The 19,304-nt window shown below is 34.2% G+C and overlaps 3 protein-coding genes across 7 annotated transcripts in view; 1 reads left to right on the forward strand and 2 right to left on the reverse strand.

Annotated features, from left to right (window-relative positions):
- Window positions 1–246: 246 nt before the first annotated feature.
- LOC105257890 (ADP-ribosylation factor-like protein 1) lies at window positions 247–2,222 on the forward strand. The gene is made up of 5 exons (XM_011268813.3): window positions 247–520; window positions 691–790; window positions 1,111–1,227; window positions 1,400–1,511; window positions 1,635–2,222. The coding sequence occupies exons 1-5, from the start codon at window positions 517–519 to the stop codon at window positions 1,842–1,844; spliced, it is 543 nt and encodes a 180-aa protein (XP_011267115.1). The 5' UTR covers window positions 247–516; the 3' UTR covers window positions 1,845–2,222.
- Window positions 1,637–7,770, reverse strand: LOC105257889 (DNA polymerase delta catalytic subunit). Its single transcript, XM_011268812.3, has 14 exons — window positions 7,613–7,770; window positions 7,123–7,219; window positions 6,880–6,991; window positions 6,628–6,800; window positions 6,278–6,537; window positions 5,952–6,178; window positions 5,705–5,871; window positions 5,354–5,599; window positions 4,978–5,280; window positions 4,439–4,909; window positions 3,937–4,343; window positions 3,216–3,869; window positions 2,932–3,052; window positions 1,637–1,826 (listed from the first exon to the last, which is right to left on the reverse strand). Exons 1-13 carry the CDS (start codon window positions 7,675–7,677, stop codon window positions 2,956–2,958), a joined length of 3,279 nt encoding a protein of 1,092 aa, XP_011267114.1. The 5' UTR covers window positions 7,678–7,770; the 3' UTR covers window positions 1,637–1,826; window positions 2,932–2,955.
- Window positions 7,771–11,044: 3,274 nt separating this feature from the next.
- The window catches only part of LOC105257891 (teneurin-a), a 434,044-nt gene continuing 425,784 nt past the window's right edge, over window positions 11,045–19,304 (reverse strand). For all 5 annotated transcript variants that reach the window (XM_025411980.1, XM_025411981.1, XM_025411982.1 and 2 more), the window contains 4 exons: window positions 19,038–19,260; window positions 16,879–18,869; window positions 16,437–16,620; window positions 11,045–16,339 (listed from right to left, as the gene is read on the reverse strand). In XM_025411980.1, coding sequence (XP_025267765.1) covers window positions 15,378–16,339; window positions 16,437–16,620; window positions 16,879–18,869; window positions 19,038–19,260 — 3,360 coding nt within the window. In that variant the 3' untranslated portion in view covers window positions 11,045–15,377. The remainder of the gene's footprint in view (window positions 16,340–16,436; window positions 16,621–16,878; window positions 18,870–19,037; window positions 19,261–19,304) is intronic.

Consider the following 19,304-nt stretch of genomic DNA (forward strand, 5'->3'; position numbering starts at 1 on the left):
ATGCTATCACCCTCAGCATGGATTAAAAAATATCAAGATGGACATGGTTATGAAGAATCCTAACCCTCCACTCGAAAGTCGCACATTAACTTTGTTCCAATTGAGTCGTGCACATCGCTACACTTTGTGCCTTCCTGTGTATGTTTGTGTTAAGATGTGTTAAACAATTGGAAAGCACCCTGTTCTAAATGATGTGCATAAAAAAAAAATTAAATATTATAAATATAAATATTTTTTTCGGTGAAAGAGAAAATCGTGCAAGACACGTGCGTTTGTAAAATCATTCTTAAAATCATCAGATTTCATAAAATTAAAAAAGTTGCATTATATCATTCTGCCAACATTGAGAGAGATATTTTCGAACATCACACGAGAGATTGTCGGCCCTGAAAGCGAAGTGGACCACATCTAGACGGAGGGTCGTGCGGCCCGGTTACTTGGACACGTTTGTGGTTATCAAGTTTGACAATAAACATCGGGCCGCGTTGTATGACTTGGAGTTAACGATTCGCCAGCATGGGTGAGTCAGAGACCGATATTTCCCAATATATGTTAATATCATGCCATAAATGTTTGCCCTGTAAAAATAAACGTGACACGTCGTGCGCGCACTATACTACCTGCTACCGACGTGTTATCCTTATCCTTACGATCGTTTATGGGAAATTTTGACGGTATATTCTTTTACAGGTGGGTTACTCAGTTATTTTCGTAATCTGCTCGGTAACCGTGAGATGCGTATTCTGATTCTGGGTCTGGACGGTGCCGGCAAGACTACGATTTTGTACAGGTTTGCACGAGTCTTGTATCTCAGTGACAGACTGTCACATTTGTGTTTACGTGATGTGTGTCTACCATTAAATTATTTTGATATGAATTTTTATATTTAGAAGCTATTAGAGATTAATTTTAAATATATCTCCTCTTAATTATCTCTTAATTGTATATTGTATATCATATGGAAATATTATATATTCTGTATTAACTGATCATGTATGTTTTTATTGCATTGATAAGTTAGACATTAATTAGTTATATTTGATAATTTTTGAATTGCAAAATATATTGAGACTAAGAAATTCTTTAACTAATAGACTTTATACATATTAGGTTGCAAGTAGGGGAAGTAGTAACTACAATACCAACCATAGGGTTCAATGTAGAACAAGTTACTTACAAAAATTTAAAATTTCAAGTATGGGATCTTGGTGGTCAGACGAGTATACGGTATGTTATAAGCTTGTGTGTAGAAACTTGTTTTTCTCCAAATTTACAAAATTAAAAATTGTATTTATCTTTAATTTCTGCTATACATACATATATATATATATATATATATATATATATATATATATATATATATATATATCAGTTTTTATGTTTCATAAATTTATTTCAGACCATACTGGAGGTGTTACTATTCAAACACAGATGCGATAATTTATGTGGTAGATTCAGCAGATAGAGATAGAATAGGCATATCAAAAGATGAATTAATTCTCATGTTACAAGTAAGTAACATTTTTATTATGAGTAATTTTGTATATAAAATAATAAAGAATAGTATTATTTTATATTAATACAGTCATTTCTCTTAATGACATTATATGATTCAAAATGTATCTTGTAAACAGGAGGAAGAATTACAAGGTGCAATCTTGGTGGTATTAGCAAACAAACAGGATATGGCAGGATGCCTTAGTGTTGCAGAGGTCCATCAAGCACTCGGATTGGATGCTCTTAAAAATAGAACCTTTCAAATATTTAAGACTTCCGCGACGAAAGGTGAAGGGCTCGATCAAGCAATGGACTGGTTGTCAAACGCACTGCAGAGTAGAAAATGATTAACATTACGTCAGCGTAATTCATATTCATATTCGAGCCTTAACAAGGGGACTAGTCATAAGACTGTCACTTTGAACGTGTCGCCGGATTGCCACCGGACACGATGTTCTGTTTATTTATTGTAATTAATCTATTTTAAATATCTTTTGCAATTTATACTTGCAAAATCACTATATTTTCTAATGCCAAGAGTGCGCAATAAGGGAATTATTTTATCTCTTTCTATGTGATTTAAAATATCGTTCTCTTTAGAGAATTCTTTCCACTTAGATTCTTTGCACTAATAGGTATTTCGTATGTTACTGCTACACATGTGTGAGTAACAGTTAGTTAATATAATAATTTGTTTAAAATCGTCCTATTTATTTAATCTCAATGATAAATGAACTCAGTATAAAATTGTAAATTATGTATTTGTAATGAAAACACATGCGTATTGATATAAAATAAAATATAAAACTACAAATCAATATTAAACAGAATCGAGATAAATTTTCGAAAAAAATTTGATCTTGTAAGACAAAAATAATTCAATACAAATATCTATGCATAATATATTGCTATCTCGATGTATCTTAAATTATAGAATACTTTTTTCAAACATGATAATACAAATAAAACGAATATATAATATGAAACTCAATGCAGATAGGGCACAATAGAAAATAATATCACATTAATATTTATAAAAATTAATAAAGTTAATGCTGTCTCGTGAAAAAATCACGTTAATGTTAAAAATGATACCATTTTCAAAGATATATCTCCTATACATTTTCTAAGTTATATACTCGTAGTAATCTTTTTAATTGAAATAATTAATTTTTACAATTTTATAACAAATATGCCAAATAGTAAGTCATGATTGGAGTAATATATTTCCCAATCCATACTTATTATATTTACTGAGTAGCATATTGAATTTTGATAATTTATATACTGAAAAATATATAACAAAAACAAAAATATATATTATATTATTTCATAATAAATATTTAAGATACTGACTTATGTAAATAATAATAATTTCGTTATTTTTGTAGAAAGAGTATTTTATGTAGTAGCTTTTATAAAATGCGAACCTACCTATAAGTTGCAATTATTTTTTTTTTACCATTCCGGAATACCAAACCTTTGGATTCGTTTCGCTTTCGCAGCCATATCCATTCGAGATTTTACTCTCATGTAAAATATTGGACAGTCACGACTGAAATCATATGTTTGAAAATAATTATTTTGAAACATATCTTTGACTTTTTTATTATTTTTAGATATATATGTATTCACACAAATTCAATATATAAATATATCTTTTTATTTCTAGAAAGAGTATATATGTACAGTATATATTATAAATTAATACAACTAACTTGGAACATATAACTTCTTGATGGAGACTTCCTTGACATCTTTGGCATTCTGTCCACAGTCTAGAAAACTTCTCTTCTAATTTCTGTTGGGCTTGCAATTCATTGTGAAATAATTCAGCCTCTTGAGATTCGCAATGCTTGCATACTGCCTTGTCTTCTCTGTCCGGCGGTAAAACAGCTTTACAACCCAAACAAGTCTCTTTTTTACGTGTGAAAGCCGCGAGAGCTCCAACTTGTGAAGTTGCAATGCATCTTGTGCGCGTATGATCACCTTTTAGAAGAAGTGACTCTGCCTTCTCACCAAGAATGGGTTCGAAGATACGTACAAGAGGTTTCGCTAATTGATTTTCTAGATAATAATTTGTGTCTATCGGGATACTATTCTCCAACGCGTAAACAGGATCTTCCGCCTTTTGATATGCTGGAGTACCTTTAGCTGCGCTTGTAAATACATATGCCACTCTGTCGCCAAGTTTTGGCGCATTTCCGGCATCTCGTTTCTTCATTTTTGCCGCTAATTCGACGTGCGCTTGCTTCGCTGCATAATCTGTCTTTGTCAGTTCTTTCGTAATGACTAATTGAGAAAGATCGATTCGATTACATAGGAGATCACTTATGATTTGTTTAGCATAATCGACAGCGGCATGTGGATTTCTATAACATTTATATTATCTATATAGTATAAGCATATATAATTTAAGTAAAACATAAAGAAATGTACCTTTCAATAAGCAATATTTGCAAACAGGTATTCATCATATTCGCGACTAATGGACAGTTATCTCTGCGCACTGTTTCAAGACCTTTACAATCCATTTTATCGTATTTATCGGGTTTTGTAAAGTAAAGGCCAGCATAACGTTTCTTGTTAATCAAAAGATACGGGAAATATACTTTTTCAAATTCCAGTTTTATAGGTTTGATAAATTTGGATGTTACATAGTCGGCCGCTTTTCTACCGAGTTCCATTGCATCCTCTATAGATTCCACGCCAAATTTTACCATAACGGAATCAGTGTCGCCATATATGACCACTGCATCGTTTTTGTATCCATTTTCTATTCGAAAGTGATTCTCCACCTCTTGCTTCGTTTGTTCTATCATAGTTCGTCCATAAGCGGTAACGCTCTGCAATTATATTTGTTATGAATATTTTACATTTTTCATGATGAATATTGCAAAATTTTCCTTTCTTAAATGTTTCATGAATATTGACAACTTACAGCAGATATTTCTAAACATGGCAGTTTTCCCATTTGTGCACCCGTGAAACCATACACCGAATTTGCTGATACTTTTAAAGCATATTGTCTACCATCGAGTACTTTTTGCTTCAATGGATCCGTTTCTTGTTTTAATTCCGCTTTTGCTTTTTTTCTAGCCGCCAATAAATTTTCCAAAATTTCAGGTAGAATTCCTTTTCTTACAGTACTCTTTATGAATAATGAATTACTAGGAGTTACAGTGACTTGATCCTCCTGAATATTAAGCTCTCTCTTTTTAGCAAGAGTTAATAATGTTGTATAACATAAATTGTGTGCCATAATAATGCTAGGGTACAAAGAACTGAAATCTAAAGTAGCTATTGGACTGTTGTAATAGCCACGTTTAGGTTCAATAACAGTAGCTCCTTCAAATTGCTCATCAACAACTTGGCCTTGATGTACTGGTATTAAATAATCCTTCTCTCGAGTCTAATAATAAAACCGTTTAATTAGGTATTAAAGCAATTATTTCTCTTGGCAACTATAAAACTTATTACCTTGCGTAACAGTTGTGAAACAACTTTGATTTGTTGTCCGCGGGTCAATAAGCTAGAAATAGATACTCCTGTGACTCTTGCCATTTCCATATAAATAATTATACACATTAGTTTGTCTAATAATCTGAGAGGCAAATATGCATCTTTCAAACAATATACAGCAAGACGTCGACGTGTCTGTGAATTTCCGTTTTGTAAACTCGTAATATCTTTATAATGAACATCTTCTTTTTGTTCTTGAAGAAAATGATACGATACAGCATTTAGAGAATAAGATCTCAGTTTATAATCTCGGACCAATACCTGATATACATTTATATATTTTTATTAAAGAGATATATAAAAAAATTACACTTATTATTATGAATTACCTTACCAATAACAAATCAAATGGAACTCTTCCTTCAAAATTGATCGATTTGTTCTCACGACGACCCAGCTGTTTGCTTTGCAATACACGATCCTTGATAACAGACTTTATATTCTTTATTCGACCAAGAAAATTGAAATTTTTAACATTGAGATGTTGCGCACGATTAATTAAATATGGGAAATCAAAATTGTTTATGTTATATCCTGTGAAAATGTCAGGATCTAATTGTCGTACAAAGTCAGCCCATTTCTTGCAAAAAAAATAAACAATATATCACAATATTAAAAATATTTTTTCTACAGTAGACTTCATTAACAAAACTTTTTCTTCTACAAGTTAGTATAATTAATTTACCTCCAACATTAAATTTTCTTTGTCAAAACTCAATACTTGACAACCAACAATAGGTGCACAAGTATTAAGAGTAAAAATATTTTTTAAAAATGGTTCAGATTCACCCTGCTTTATAACCATATTCGCAATTTGTATCACTGGATCATGTTTTGCTTCTGGAAAAATACCTATAAAAGAGATTTGTAATTAGATTCATGAAATAAAAAGTATTAAAGCTAAAAAAATATTAAAAAATAATAATAGTTACCTTCACGTCCAGCACATTCGATATCAAAACTAAGAATCCTAAATGGAGCTAGTTTTGACCATTCACCTTCTGGTGCATGAGCTATAAAGTTATCCCATGCAACATCTACTTCCAACTGACATCGTGTAGTTAGCTCTAACATATGCCCATATTGGCCACGTAATTTCCAACTTTTGGGTGATAATTCAATCCAAGAGCAGCCAACCACTGATGTATCAACCATAAACCTTGTGTGAATATTTAAATATATGTAAATATACACACAACAAATTCAATACGTTGTAATTTTAATACAAATATTGAAAAAGGTGAATACTAATACATACCTAATATCAAAATCAATGTTACTTTCAAAAGCTCTATAGTGATAATTAAATATAGTATATACTGTATCCTGTTCTAGTAATCTTTTGCAAGGTGCTATCAATTTTGGAACTGCCACTGTAATTTTCAAAAATGGTAATTTATCATTTCCTCCGTATCCATATATTGATTGTTTGTAGACTAATTCAACTGCTAAGATGGCTTCTTGTATGTTATCAGGATTTGACTTCATATCTTTTTTCACAGCTTGATTTAGAGCCTCCTGTATTAATAGTATAAAAATTCTTGTATTGGTTATTACTTAAATTATTACAATTGAAATAATATATTTTCTTTTAAAATGAATATATACCTTAAATGGCTTGCAGTGGTTGTTTGTAAAATTTGGTGGTGCTGATACAAATAAATAGGGACAAAAGCCATGAACATGACAACAAATGGAATTTCCACGTTCTGTCACACCAAACATTCTCATTATGGGTACAGGTCCCACTTTGCTACCCGGCATTCCAGGTAAAGGTTTACCTACATATAAATTTATATGTATAAATATTAAAACTGTTTTATCGTTAATAAATAAATATCTCGATAATAAAATTGTTACCTATATAATGGTCAATTTCTATTTGCTGAAATGCTAATGTATCAATTTGTGGATTCAAAGGTGGTGGCGAAGGTCTGCTCCATTTTGCAGATGTATTTTCTTGTTCAGGTCCCTAAGAAAATATATATATTATCTTGGATACATCTGGTTTACAAATGCTAAGTATTAATAGTATAGAAATAAATCATGTACTATCATAAATAATAATAAAATACTATGATAAATTTAATAATTAAATCATACTTCTCCAATTATTAATGTTTCATCTGGAAAATCATCTGGAAAATCATCATCTCCATAATCCATAGTGGTTAATTCTGGTGACTCTTCATCTTCATTTCTGTTTATTACAAAACAAATATAAATATTTTAGAATCCTCTTGTTTAAGCACAAAAAATTGTGTATAAAAATAATTATTTAATATCGTAAAATTATTCAAAACAGGGAAAAATATTTTTTTTTTAATATTTTAGTACATATATATAAATCGCACATAGCATTCAACAATAAAATTTACTTAAAAGATATATAGATATAATTTGTTAAAATTTATTGTATTATATGTAAAGATATTTATTGTATTATATGTAAAGATATTTATTTAATCAGAAATCATAATAAGCATCATATAAGGCATAATATTATGTTAAATTATGTTAGAAATACAATAGAAACAAAAGTGAAAAAAGAGGTTAATAAATGTATGATAAATTCAATAACAAAACTAGTTACCTTAATTTAGCCTTCTTGACTGCACCTTTAGGCGCTGAAAACGGCTTACGACTTATTTTACTCATGTTTCTTTTCGTAATATTTATAATATTTATGAAAAATGAAATGGATAGGAACTACAAGCTTTTCAATTATATAAACTAAGGAAAGGCGGGAACAATGTATCCGGATGAGTGCGCATGCGTGGTCTTCCGTAAAGACCATTGAACTATGAGTGCATCCAGAAGCACAACCGCTCACTGAACAGTTATGTAGCACCCGAATGTGATTGGTGAATTCGAAGATAGAAACCAATCACATTTAATTGCTACTTAGTTACTCAATGAGCGATTGTGCTTCTGGATGCACCCTATAATTCTATAGTTCAATGGTAGAGACACTGAAATCAGAGAACGAATTAACTACTTTTGATTGGTCCGCCATTTTACCTACTATTCCCGCTGATTTTTAAATGTATTAATAAAAAATACAATAAAATAAAATACAATTTTAATATTTTTGTGCAATACTTTATTGATACAAAATTATTATTATAAATAATTATTATTTATTATTAATAATTATTATTTAAATGCAAAACGCATAGCCATATATTTGCTATCGTCTATTATATATTTTGTTTAAATTATTTTTGTCTTTTTTATCAAAAATTTTTAGCCTACAAGTTATAAATCCTTTTATAATTTTAAGAAACAAATTATTTGCATCTAATTTGCATCTAATTTGATTGTTTTACTGCGTGTTCTCTATCCATAATCCATAATTTTATTTCACGATAGCAATTTTTTAAATTAAAAGATAATATGAATAATAGATAAAAAATTTATAAATTACTTACCGCGCAATTTCGTTACTTCGTATGTTGCCTGATGCTTTTTTCAACCTCTTTTTCGCCGTTGTTCCTTTGCTATTTTTTTGTGACACCCACATTCATTTCTGAAAATACAACTTAAAAAATAGTTATTTATAAAATAATTATTTAAATCTACGGTTCGATTGTTTTACTGCGCGTTCTCATAATCCGAATTATATTTAAATGATCGAAAAATAGAACGATAAATTGTCGCGGACGAATTATATATTCGACTCTATAAATATCATTAGAAAAATAATTTTTGCTCGTAACAATCAATTTCATAATAATTTGAAATCGAATAGAAATAATTTATTATTTTAGATTTCTGTTACTATGATTTTTAATTGATTAAATAAATAAATTACACAAAATATGCGATTCGAGAATTTTCGTCGCGATATATATATATATAGATATTAGTTATGCGTTATTTATAAAAGTTAATTAATCACATTGTTATAATATATAAAAATAATTTTCCGGTTTTGATCGCGATCGCGTCTAAAAAAGAAATTTAACGAAGCATCATTATATTACACATTAGAAAATATTAGACAATAACATAATATATATTTTTTTACGTGCTCATATATTTTAAACTAAGTGTTCGCATCCAAATTCGCGTGTTCGCGCCATATCACGCCATATTGTTTTTGACAACTTCATGGCCTGTAGAATAGAAAGAGAAAACATAGAGGCCATTTTTCTCTCTGTCTTAAATTCTGTCAATGTCCGAGCTTCACTCCCTTCGCTCACAAACTGTATGAATTGGTCTAGTGATGTACGTTATTGAGAGAAAAGACTATGGCTTCGTCCACAATGGGTAGTCGTAAGCAAATTGGCCAATCACAGTATATTATTTATCAAAATAATCAACTGTGATTGGTCAATTTGCTTATGACTTGTGACTTATTGTAGATGAGGCCTAAGACCCACTTTTAAACTGGCTTTTAACTGCATTTCAGTTTTACCAACTATGTTATTCACTTTTTACTTTGGCCGTTACATTTGAAAGAGTATTAGCATACGGTGGATTTTTCAAATTATGCAAGTATTCGTAAGGCTGTTTTTAATATCCATAACACAGGTAAGTTGACAAAAAAATAATGAAATAATCAAGTAAAATAAGAGCGATTACTCGCAACAGCATCTTCTCAATAAATTATATAAGCTATTTAATAATTTTATGGCATAGTAAATCGATATCTAGAATCTAACATCAAATTTTAGAATCGAGCGATTTCAAGTCAGACAATCGGACATTAGATTCTTTACATAATTTTACATAATTTGCAATTTTACAAAGAATTTTATCCTATTGATATTTCGGTAGTTGTTTCGAGTACATCTGTATATTTAAATATATAAGACACATTTGTATATTTATGTATATAACAAAATTTATATTGTAAGTTTATTGAACATGCTGGATAAATCTTGTAACGCTGTCTACTGCGTGATTTAAGTGGAAAATTTGTAAATCATTCACTTTCGATGCTTCTATGATGATCATCGAATAAGAATTTAATATGTCTAATGCTGTTGTTATTGAACTTTATTTTTTTAAATCTTGCTTAAAATCTATTATAGAATGAATCTTTTATTAAATTAAGAATCAAACTATTTAATTCAAATTAAATAAAATATCTGTATTATATTTTTGAATAAATATATATTAATATATTACTATTATATTGAATATGGAATAATATATTATTATATTATATATTAATATATTATTATATTGAATATAAAAGAAAAAATTAATTAAAAAATGTATGTTTGATTTAATAATGTTACATTTTCATTATTCTCGTTACATATGTGTATATATAATTTTATAAATTTATAATTTGTATAAATTGTATAAATTTTATTATTTTTATAAATTTTTGTGTAAATGAATTTTTTGTATACATGTGTGAATATTTTTATATATCCAATTCATCCTTCGTTCGTTGTCCAAATGTTATGTATCCAATTCTATATTTATACACCGAAATGTTTTTAACATTTATTTTCACGTTTATTAAATCAAAACCTTATTTGTTTATTTAATAAATGAGAAATAAAATTATTTTTATGTTTCAGTTCAACGTGCGATTAATAACATGTGTTTTCAATGTTTGGCTTCGAAAAAGGTTGAAGATGGCTTATTTGGCAAAGTGACCTATCTAAGAAGACATCGAGGGTAAGTCAAAATTGAATGACAAGTTCAAAGAACGTTTTTCCAATTTTTATTATCATATATAGATCATATATTTTTTGAAAACACTTAATATATTTTACTTAAGATAGTAATATTGTAAGTTTATTGGACATGCTGGTTGGATCTCGTAACGCTGTCTACCGCGTGGCAATGATTTAAGTGGAAAATTCGTAAATTACTCACTTCCGATGCTTCTATGATGATCATCGAATAAGGATGTGTTTTCAACACGCGGGGCAAGGAACGAGGGCGCAAGGACGAAAAAATACATTTATAAAAATTACTCGTGATCATCGTAACATTTTCGTTTACGGCTTGAACGGGAGCTTCATCAAATGGCAGAGATAAATTCCTCTCCTTCCTTTTCTTTTTTTTTCTTTTCCTACAGTAAGATGGAGCGTCTTACATGAAATCGATCGCTTTATCGATGCAATTATGAAATATTGACGTAGTGATAATTCAACGTACATGATGCGCGTTGATTTACCTGTCTATTTACTGATTTATCTATTTTCTTCTCTCCATCTCTCTTTTAAATTATCACTAATGATTGCGGTATTCGATACCGCGTGTTTGTGACGTGTTGTATTTTCGTGTACGTGTGATTGCATTATATATATTTTGTATTGATGTATAAGTATGTAAATGGATCTAGCTGCTGGGAGACAGGGCTGACATGAGCGCAGTTTCAGGCAGGTTCCATCCAATTACAGATATATTATATCATAGCAAACATCGTGACTATTTACAATAAATATACAATTGATTACGTTATATAAATAAAATATATATAATATCGTATCGTTAGGTTTAGGTTTACAGCAACACGTGACAGTAAACAATTAGATCAGCGGCAAAGTAGCATAATCTATCTAGGATAGTGGTCGTAGTAGCATTAGCGTGGCTGACTCTGCTTTTTTTTTGCGCTTGCTCACTCTTCAATATCTCTCACTTTCACGCTCTCTTTCTCTCTTTCTTTCTTTCTCTCTATCGCTCACATCAATTTCCGTCATGATTTCCGATTACGTTTTCCTTTTTTTCGGCGTGTAATCTTGCTCGAGTCTGAAATTGCGCATCTCAAAAACCAATCGTGCCGCAATGCATGGATCGGTAATGGCTGCTATAATTGGCCACTCTAGCTCCTCTCATATAAGTGTGTATACACATGTGTATATATATATATATATATATATATATATATATATACATGTATATGTATATATTTATTTATTTCATATAATTATTTTTTCACGTACTTTATTTTATTTCTTTTTAATTTAGAGAAATACGCGGAATTGTCGCGGTCCCCCGTGACCGCCCGCGGGGGAGGAATCTAGAACTGGAACGAGTTCGCAAAAACGAGAGATAAAACTTCACGGAAGTTAGAGAGTGAATTTTTTCCTAATAATATAATCGCGTAAATCGGTCGGGCCTCGAGTCGAATTTAGGGAGGACCCAGTCCATACATGTATCCATAGCTGGCCCGCTCATTAATTTGACACGTGATATTTAAAAATAGTCGATTTTTCTTGAACGCATCGCATCATTCTGGAGCCAATAATACGATTGAAGATCAAGAGTGCAGTGGGACAGTGGAAAGCAGGTGAGAGGCTGGCTGGCCGAAGAGGGACAATGAGTGTTTAGATGTCCACGAATGTGTCGAAGCACTCCTATTTCGCTTGTCCAGAGGCAACCAAAGTCTTCGGAAAATTGACGAAAGTTATCTTTCTCTTATCAAAATCAAAAGCGATAATTGGCTCATTATTACAATTGTGACTAATCAATATAGCTAAGAATTATCATTATTGGGATGATTCAAACGTTCAGTTAATGATTCATAATTGAAACAAAAGCAATTGCACGTAAAGTATCAAATGCAAAATTTAGAATAAAGTTTTCATAATATATATTTTCTAGATGAATGCTTTCTAGTGAGATGAAATTAAAATAAAACAAAATAGAAATAGAGCATTTCCGACTATCTTAGATAAGCGAGGCAGGAATGCAACCCGATGATCGAGTTTGTTCGCGCAACCGTTCTCGTGAGAAAACGCGATAATGAACATGCGCAAAGATAGATTAATGTGCGCGATTTCAGTTTTGCGCGTTGTTACGCGCGTTCGCGCGTGCGACGAGAACGTACAAAAAGGAAATGTACAAAAAGGATCGTCCTTGCGACCTCGATGGCACGAGCGCGCGCGCGCGTGTATGTGTCTCCGATGAACTCGTTTTGGACCGCGGTGTTGGGGATCGTCCAAACAACACAATACTTAAAAGCAGCAGTAAAGACGTCCTAATATCTCGAACATCCTTTGGACATCTTTTAGACGTCTTTTAGAATTTTGCGTTGATTGGATAGTATAGGTCTAAACACTCGCTTGAGTTAAAAATACGTTTTACGAAGCTTCCCTATATATATGTATATATATATCTCTCTCTCTCTTTCTATATATATATATACTTTTTTTTATACATTCAGCGTATAGATAACGGTTTCTTTTTATCTTTCATCTATTCAGACAGCAATATCGTTGTGCCACTAACTATCCATAAACGGCACCGTCTCTAAGCCGCAAAATATCAATGGCGAGTACGAACGTTCATGGTGACGCGAATAAACAATACGCGCGATGGATCGATAAATTCGGGATCTTTATAGGAAAAGGGAGAAAAAAGAGGAGAATCAATGGTATCGAGAGAGATTTCTGATGCTAACCTGGTTCAATGCACGTATATGGGCTTTGTGCGCGGACGATCAGCGCACACATATACACATACACATGCGCGCGTACATGCACACACACACACACACACACACACACACACACACATCATCATCATCATCATCATCATACATACATACATACACACACACAGGCAAAACGATCGGTACTTTGCGGGCAGTAATTTTGGATACACATATTTAGAGTACTCTCGCGATGAGGGAACATAGTTTACATTCGTTACGTTCATATCCAGCAAGCACAAATATGCGATATTGTATACATATTATTTATCGATAAAATCTGAGTTTACCCTTCTTTCACATTTTCTTTGTTTCTGGATTATACGCAGACATCATACGACACATTCCTTCTTCCGCGATCCCCGAATTCCACCAAGGGATATCTATCGTCGATCCCAAGTGACTATTTCCCTGCGCGCACAACAGTGCGATATAAATCATCCGATCGGCGACAATCGGAAACACTTATGCGCTACGGATAGGATACATCCACATGTTAAAAATACGTTTAGTCTCGCTATTGGTATCCGACATTCTCATACACGCTCATTGTCGCATTTATCATTCTACTTCAATATTCTCTCAAATCTCTCTTTCTCTCTCTCATTCTCTCTATCGCCGTACAAGAAAAGCACCACTTTATAATACAAATTCGTCTCATTCTTAACTGTCTAAAGCCGCGAACGGAATTCAAGCTCGAGACCGCGCGATCGAGTCCGCACGATCGCCATTTCTCGTCCCCTTTAGGACACTGAAAGGAGATCGTCTCTCTTCCAGTTTCTTTTTCTCGGTTCTTTTCTATTCTTCATCGGGGCCATTCATTGTTGAGACATATTATTCCGCCCGCATTTGTTTTCGCGATCGCTGCCGCTTCCCAGCGATCGCAATCTGCTGTTACCTATACTTCCATCACCTATCATAGTTTTTTCTACGACGTCCGACGTTAAAATATCGCGGATTAAATGGACCCAGTCGGGCAAACATACACGTAGCTTGTTCACGTCATTGTCAACGTCAATAATGCTGTTCTGATTTATATTCTCCTTGCATTTATTCTACACCGAAAAAGATTTCTATGTCAACGTAAAGCTATGTATTGACTAGTTTCTCTCACTCGAGTCACTCTCAACAACAAATGGCCTGTATCCCGATTTTTTTTCTATCTTCACTTTTCACAATATACCTATATTACCTTGTATCGATGCGGTGTACCGTCGTACAGTTTACGCGCACAATACTACGGTCCGCCGTCGTTTACTTAGGCCTCGAGCGCAAGCTCGACGAGCTTGCCGGCCTTGCGAACATAGCTAAAAAATTACAGATTCTGTAATTTTAATTCAGACCTGCGAGCTAGCAACGAGCTCCAGCTGTATCCATGTTGCGCTAAACCTATAGAAGGATCTCGCAATGTTTTTTATTTCCTTCCAGGTTACATACACACACACAATCAGCATTCCGGTATATTCTGCCGATTATCCTTTCTTCCCGGTTATCCTGCCGTCGCTTATAAGGCTTTCGCGGATCTGCCAATCGCGGATCGGTCGCGCAGCTGGTCTATGGAGCGAATGCTTGATGAAATTCGCGTTCCTCCGCGTGTGCTTAACGCTCTTACACACTATATAGCCTATATCTCGCGCGCGGTGTATATATATTTATAATATATATAATATAACATTATAGTGTTTTTGGCATCTTTGAAATACACAAATAGACTTTGGTATAAAACTTTTTGATAGTGTTCAGTACACGTTTATATATGCGTATGCATATACATATATGGACGCTGCGCATTACAGCGACTCGCTCGATTCTTTTACCCTCTCGTCAATTTTCATTTCTTTTTCTTTCTTTCTCTCCGTAATATCGTTCACACGAAAGTTCCTATGATTTCGATACTGGACAATGTCCCCGCGCGAGGGGGACGATACGACTGACTCTTGAATATAGTGTCGCTCTAGCACATCTTGTCCAACCACCAGAATTTACAGGACGGCGCGCCTCTCCTTCGACGTCGTTTCTTACTCGACTGATCCACAACTTTCTTTACAAATCTAATGTTGTAAGGGTCTTCTGCAAGTTCGGGATATTGCTGCGCGTCATGTATGTATTCGCCCTCGTAATTGGACGCGAGGCCAACCTTTAGTATTTCATCTTGCTCGGCGACCATCCACTCAACCGAGGTAGGAGTGTTCGCCTTGAGTGCCTCGCGTTCTCGATGCCACGCTTTTCTGATAGCAGTTGCCTTCGCGTGATGCAACAGTCTCTGCTTCTCTTTTTCCGCTGTAGTGCCATAGCGGAGATTCACTACATAACTGGCGCCATGTATTTTCACATCGATAAGCGAGCTGCTGCCACTGCCGTTCTCGTTCTCGTGGAAAGTCGTATTTACCTGACCGCCCAATCGTTTCAATTGACCACGATCCTCACTAGCCCGCCAGGTCTCTTCCTTAACGAAATAGAAGGCGTCTTGCTGTGCGCTGTGTACGACAAATGTGAATGGCAGGAAGTATGAACGATTAAATACAGATGTAAATACGTCGCCGTAAATAGCGTTAGCACTCGGTACACTGGATACCACCGCTTGACCATCAGCAGTCCTTGATACCAGGATACCTTTGCCGAATGGAGGATCGGATGCCGCGCCGAGACGGCTGGGTATCAGCTCGCTGGTGTCCTTCTTCAGAGCCGATCGCGGAGGTGCCGATAAGCTTACCGCGTCGCCTGAATGCCTCTGGGCGATATATGCGAGAAAACCGGATTGGACACCTAGATTGCGCGTTCTTTTCTTCTTACCGAAAATAGACGTACCCGGACCGAGCGCTTGTGGTACAAGACTGTCTGGCAGTTCGTCCGGGAATAATTGCGGTGCTAAACTCTTCAAATCATATCCGAGATGCGACAGCCATGATATGTGATCTGGAAAATAAAAATATGTAAGATATGAACACATATTAATGGAAGGATTTGTGTAATCATTTAAATCGTATCATGTAAATTATCAGTGTGAACTTACCAGTTGGTTGACTCGGTCTATCTGTATGTCTGACATCAATAGGATCGTTTCCATTGAATCTATAAAGATGTAAATGTGTGGGCTTGTTTATACGATCTAAAACATTCTCCCAGAGCGGTGACATCCACTGGCCTATCAGCGGATCGTAAACTTTCCCGTTTGGCATATGAACCAGAGATGTGACCTATAAATCAATTATATATAAATCAATTATATATATATATATATATATATATATATATATCAATTATATATTATAAAACATGAAATGCGGCAAACGAAACTTCATACGCTATTTATATTGAAATTATTGACTACAAATGTACACGAAAATTGTATCATCTTTTTTGTCATATTTGTATTTTATTTAATTAATTAGAATATTTATAAAGTTGCATGTATAGATGTAATGAACATGAGAACATGAAAAATGTTCATTTACCTGATCTAAAAGTCCGCCACAAAAGTCAACCGGTAAATAAAGATAAGGATTTGAATCGTAAACGATATGCCCGTACGGCGATCGCATAATTTCTCTAATGCCTTCTCCATATTGATTAAAGATCATAATGGGCGTACCACACTGATCAGTGGCGATATAATATTTGTGGCGATATACTTGTGCATATATAAGATGTCCTCTATCATCGTAAACCAGCGACATCAATTTACCATCGCGCGGACTGTATATTTGACTCACTTCGTGTGGGCGCTTCTGATTGTTGTAGAAGAATTGCGTGACATTGCCATAATTGTCTTTTCTAGTGGCTAGGCGATCTAGATGATCGTAATAGTATCGTACATCAAAGCGACCGCGTTTAGTAGCGCGCACGAGAAGTCCTTTGGCATTATAATTGAATCTTTCCTCTCTTGCATTTTGTACTACTAGACCTCGGTTGTCGTATTTGTAGAGACCGTCGCCGAATTTAACAATTCGATCCATATTATTGTATTCCATCGGGATCGTGTTACCTCGATACGTAAGTGATAACATGTTGCCATTCGCGTCGTACTTGAAACCCCAGGGTTCTTGTGCCTCTACGCCAGTCAGTTGGCCGTCACAATCCCACGTGTAATTCTTCACATTAGTGTACGTGTTGACGGCGACATTGCGCGTGTATGTTCTCGTCTGATTAATACGGCCGCGCGAATCGTGCGTAAACTCCATTCTGAAAACTTCCATTCGATGAATTGTAACCGTGACCTGAGTTTCCAAGAATCTGTCGTCTGTAGTGCGCGAAAATAGCGCTGTGCCATCAAGCACAGTTGTCTCATTAGGTTGCGGTCTCGTCACTTTAAATTGGCCGATCTGCTCCAGCATTCCTGATCTCGGATTATAAGCCATGGTGTGTGGTGGCAACGTCTGCCCACCTATTCTACCTTGTACTGCAATCAGACGGAAATTCGAATCATATTCAAACGTGAATTTGGCATTGCTCAGACCGGTCTTAGCGCCGAAATCTATACGTTCTTCCACTAGGAGTCCTGCACTATACTGATAATCCCATTTGTATTCCACGTCTCTTTCAGAATGTATCACTTCAGAAGGTAATCCACTTTCGGTATATCTGATTTCACTCTTGCCATCGCCATGAACAACTTCTGCTAATTGACCGGAGGTGTGATATCTATAGACGGTACGAGCTCCATCTCCTGGAAACACGGTTTGCAGCAAATTTCCATCATGACTATAATGCTGCAAATAGGCTCTAGTGCTACCAGGCGGAGTGTATGTCACTCTGAGAAAACCAAGAGAAGCTTGACAAGAAAAAGAATGTTTAGTTTCCGATGGCAGAATAATGTGTCGTAAACCACCATCGTCGTCGTACTGTAACGTAAACTGTCTGCTGCTGGCCAGCGTGATTTTCCACAGCATATTCAAATCATTGTAAGTGTATCGTTTCGTGCCGTCCTTACTGTTGGTAATTTCTGCTAATTGGCCATGTCGGTCATAACCGTACGATTCATCGGAGGCACCCCATTTCCAGCTATCAATTCTATTGAATCGATCGTAAGTGATGCTGAGATTATGACCCTGCTCATGCGGTTGCCAGATTAAAGGTAGACCAGCTGGATCAAAAGTTACTGTCAACAGCGGAGTTCCCGCTTTGTCATAAAACGTTTCGCGGCTAAATGCTTGCTCGAATTCTACGCCTATCATTCGCGTATCATTCACCCAGATTTCTCTGTTGAGTGTTTGCTGGGGGTGGCTAACATCGCCGACCAGATTATATGTCGTCGTCATGGTGTTTGTTAATTCGCCCAGCGACATCAATTGATAGCTCCACATAGGCAACATTTCCGCTTCTACCGGCAAAGCTGCTTCTAATAACGGATGCTTCGTCGTAGCCGCGCTTAATATTCTACCACTACCAGGTAAAAACACTTCCAGGCTGCTGTTTGTAAATGCGACTGCTTTCATGAGCTTAGTACCTGCAAATATTAAATTAAACAGTTTATATTCTCTTTAATTATAAATTCTATTAATAATGATCATAAAATTCAAATATATCAAGATAAGTTATGAGAGATAAAATAAAAATTAATAATAATAATTTGTCTAATATTTAAAATATATAAATAATTTAAAGAAATATATACCGTCAGTAATTGTTAACATCTTCGACTTCTCGTTCTTCATCTTAAATTCTATAATTCGCTGTTTGTCGCCTTTTGATAAGGCTTGCAATGGAGCAGACACTTTAACCGTTAAACCTTCATCGTCAGATAAATCCGATGATAATTTTAATTTTTCACCTGTTGGCAGTATTACATCGGTGACACGTCCTAAACTGTCATAATTGTATATGTACGTTTCATCGCCCTGAAATTCAAAATATTATAAAGTTTCAACAGATAATTTATTTA

Source organism: Camponotus floridanus, unplaced genomic scaffold (assembly GCF_003227725.1).
Source record: "Camponotus floridanus strain SB8 unplaced genomic scaffold, Cflo_v7.5 scaffold46, whole genome shotgun sequence".
Taxonomy (NCBI): Eukaryota; Metazoa; Arthropoda; class Insecta; order Hymenoptera; family Formicidae; genus Camponotus; species Camponotus floridanus.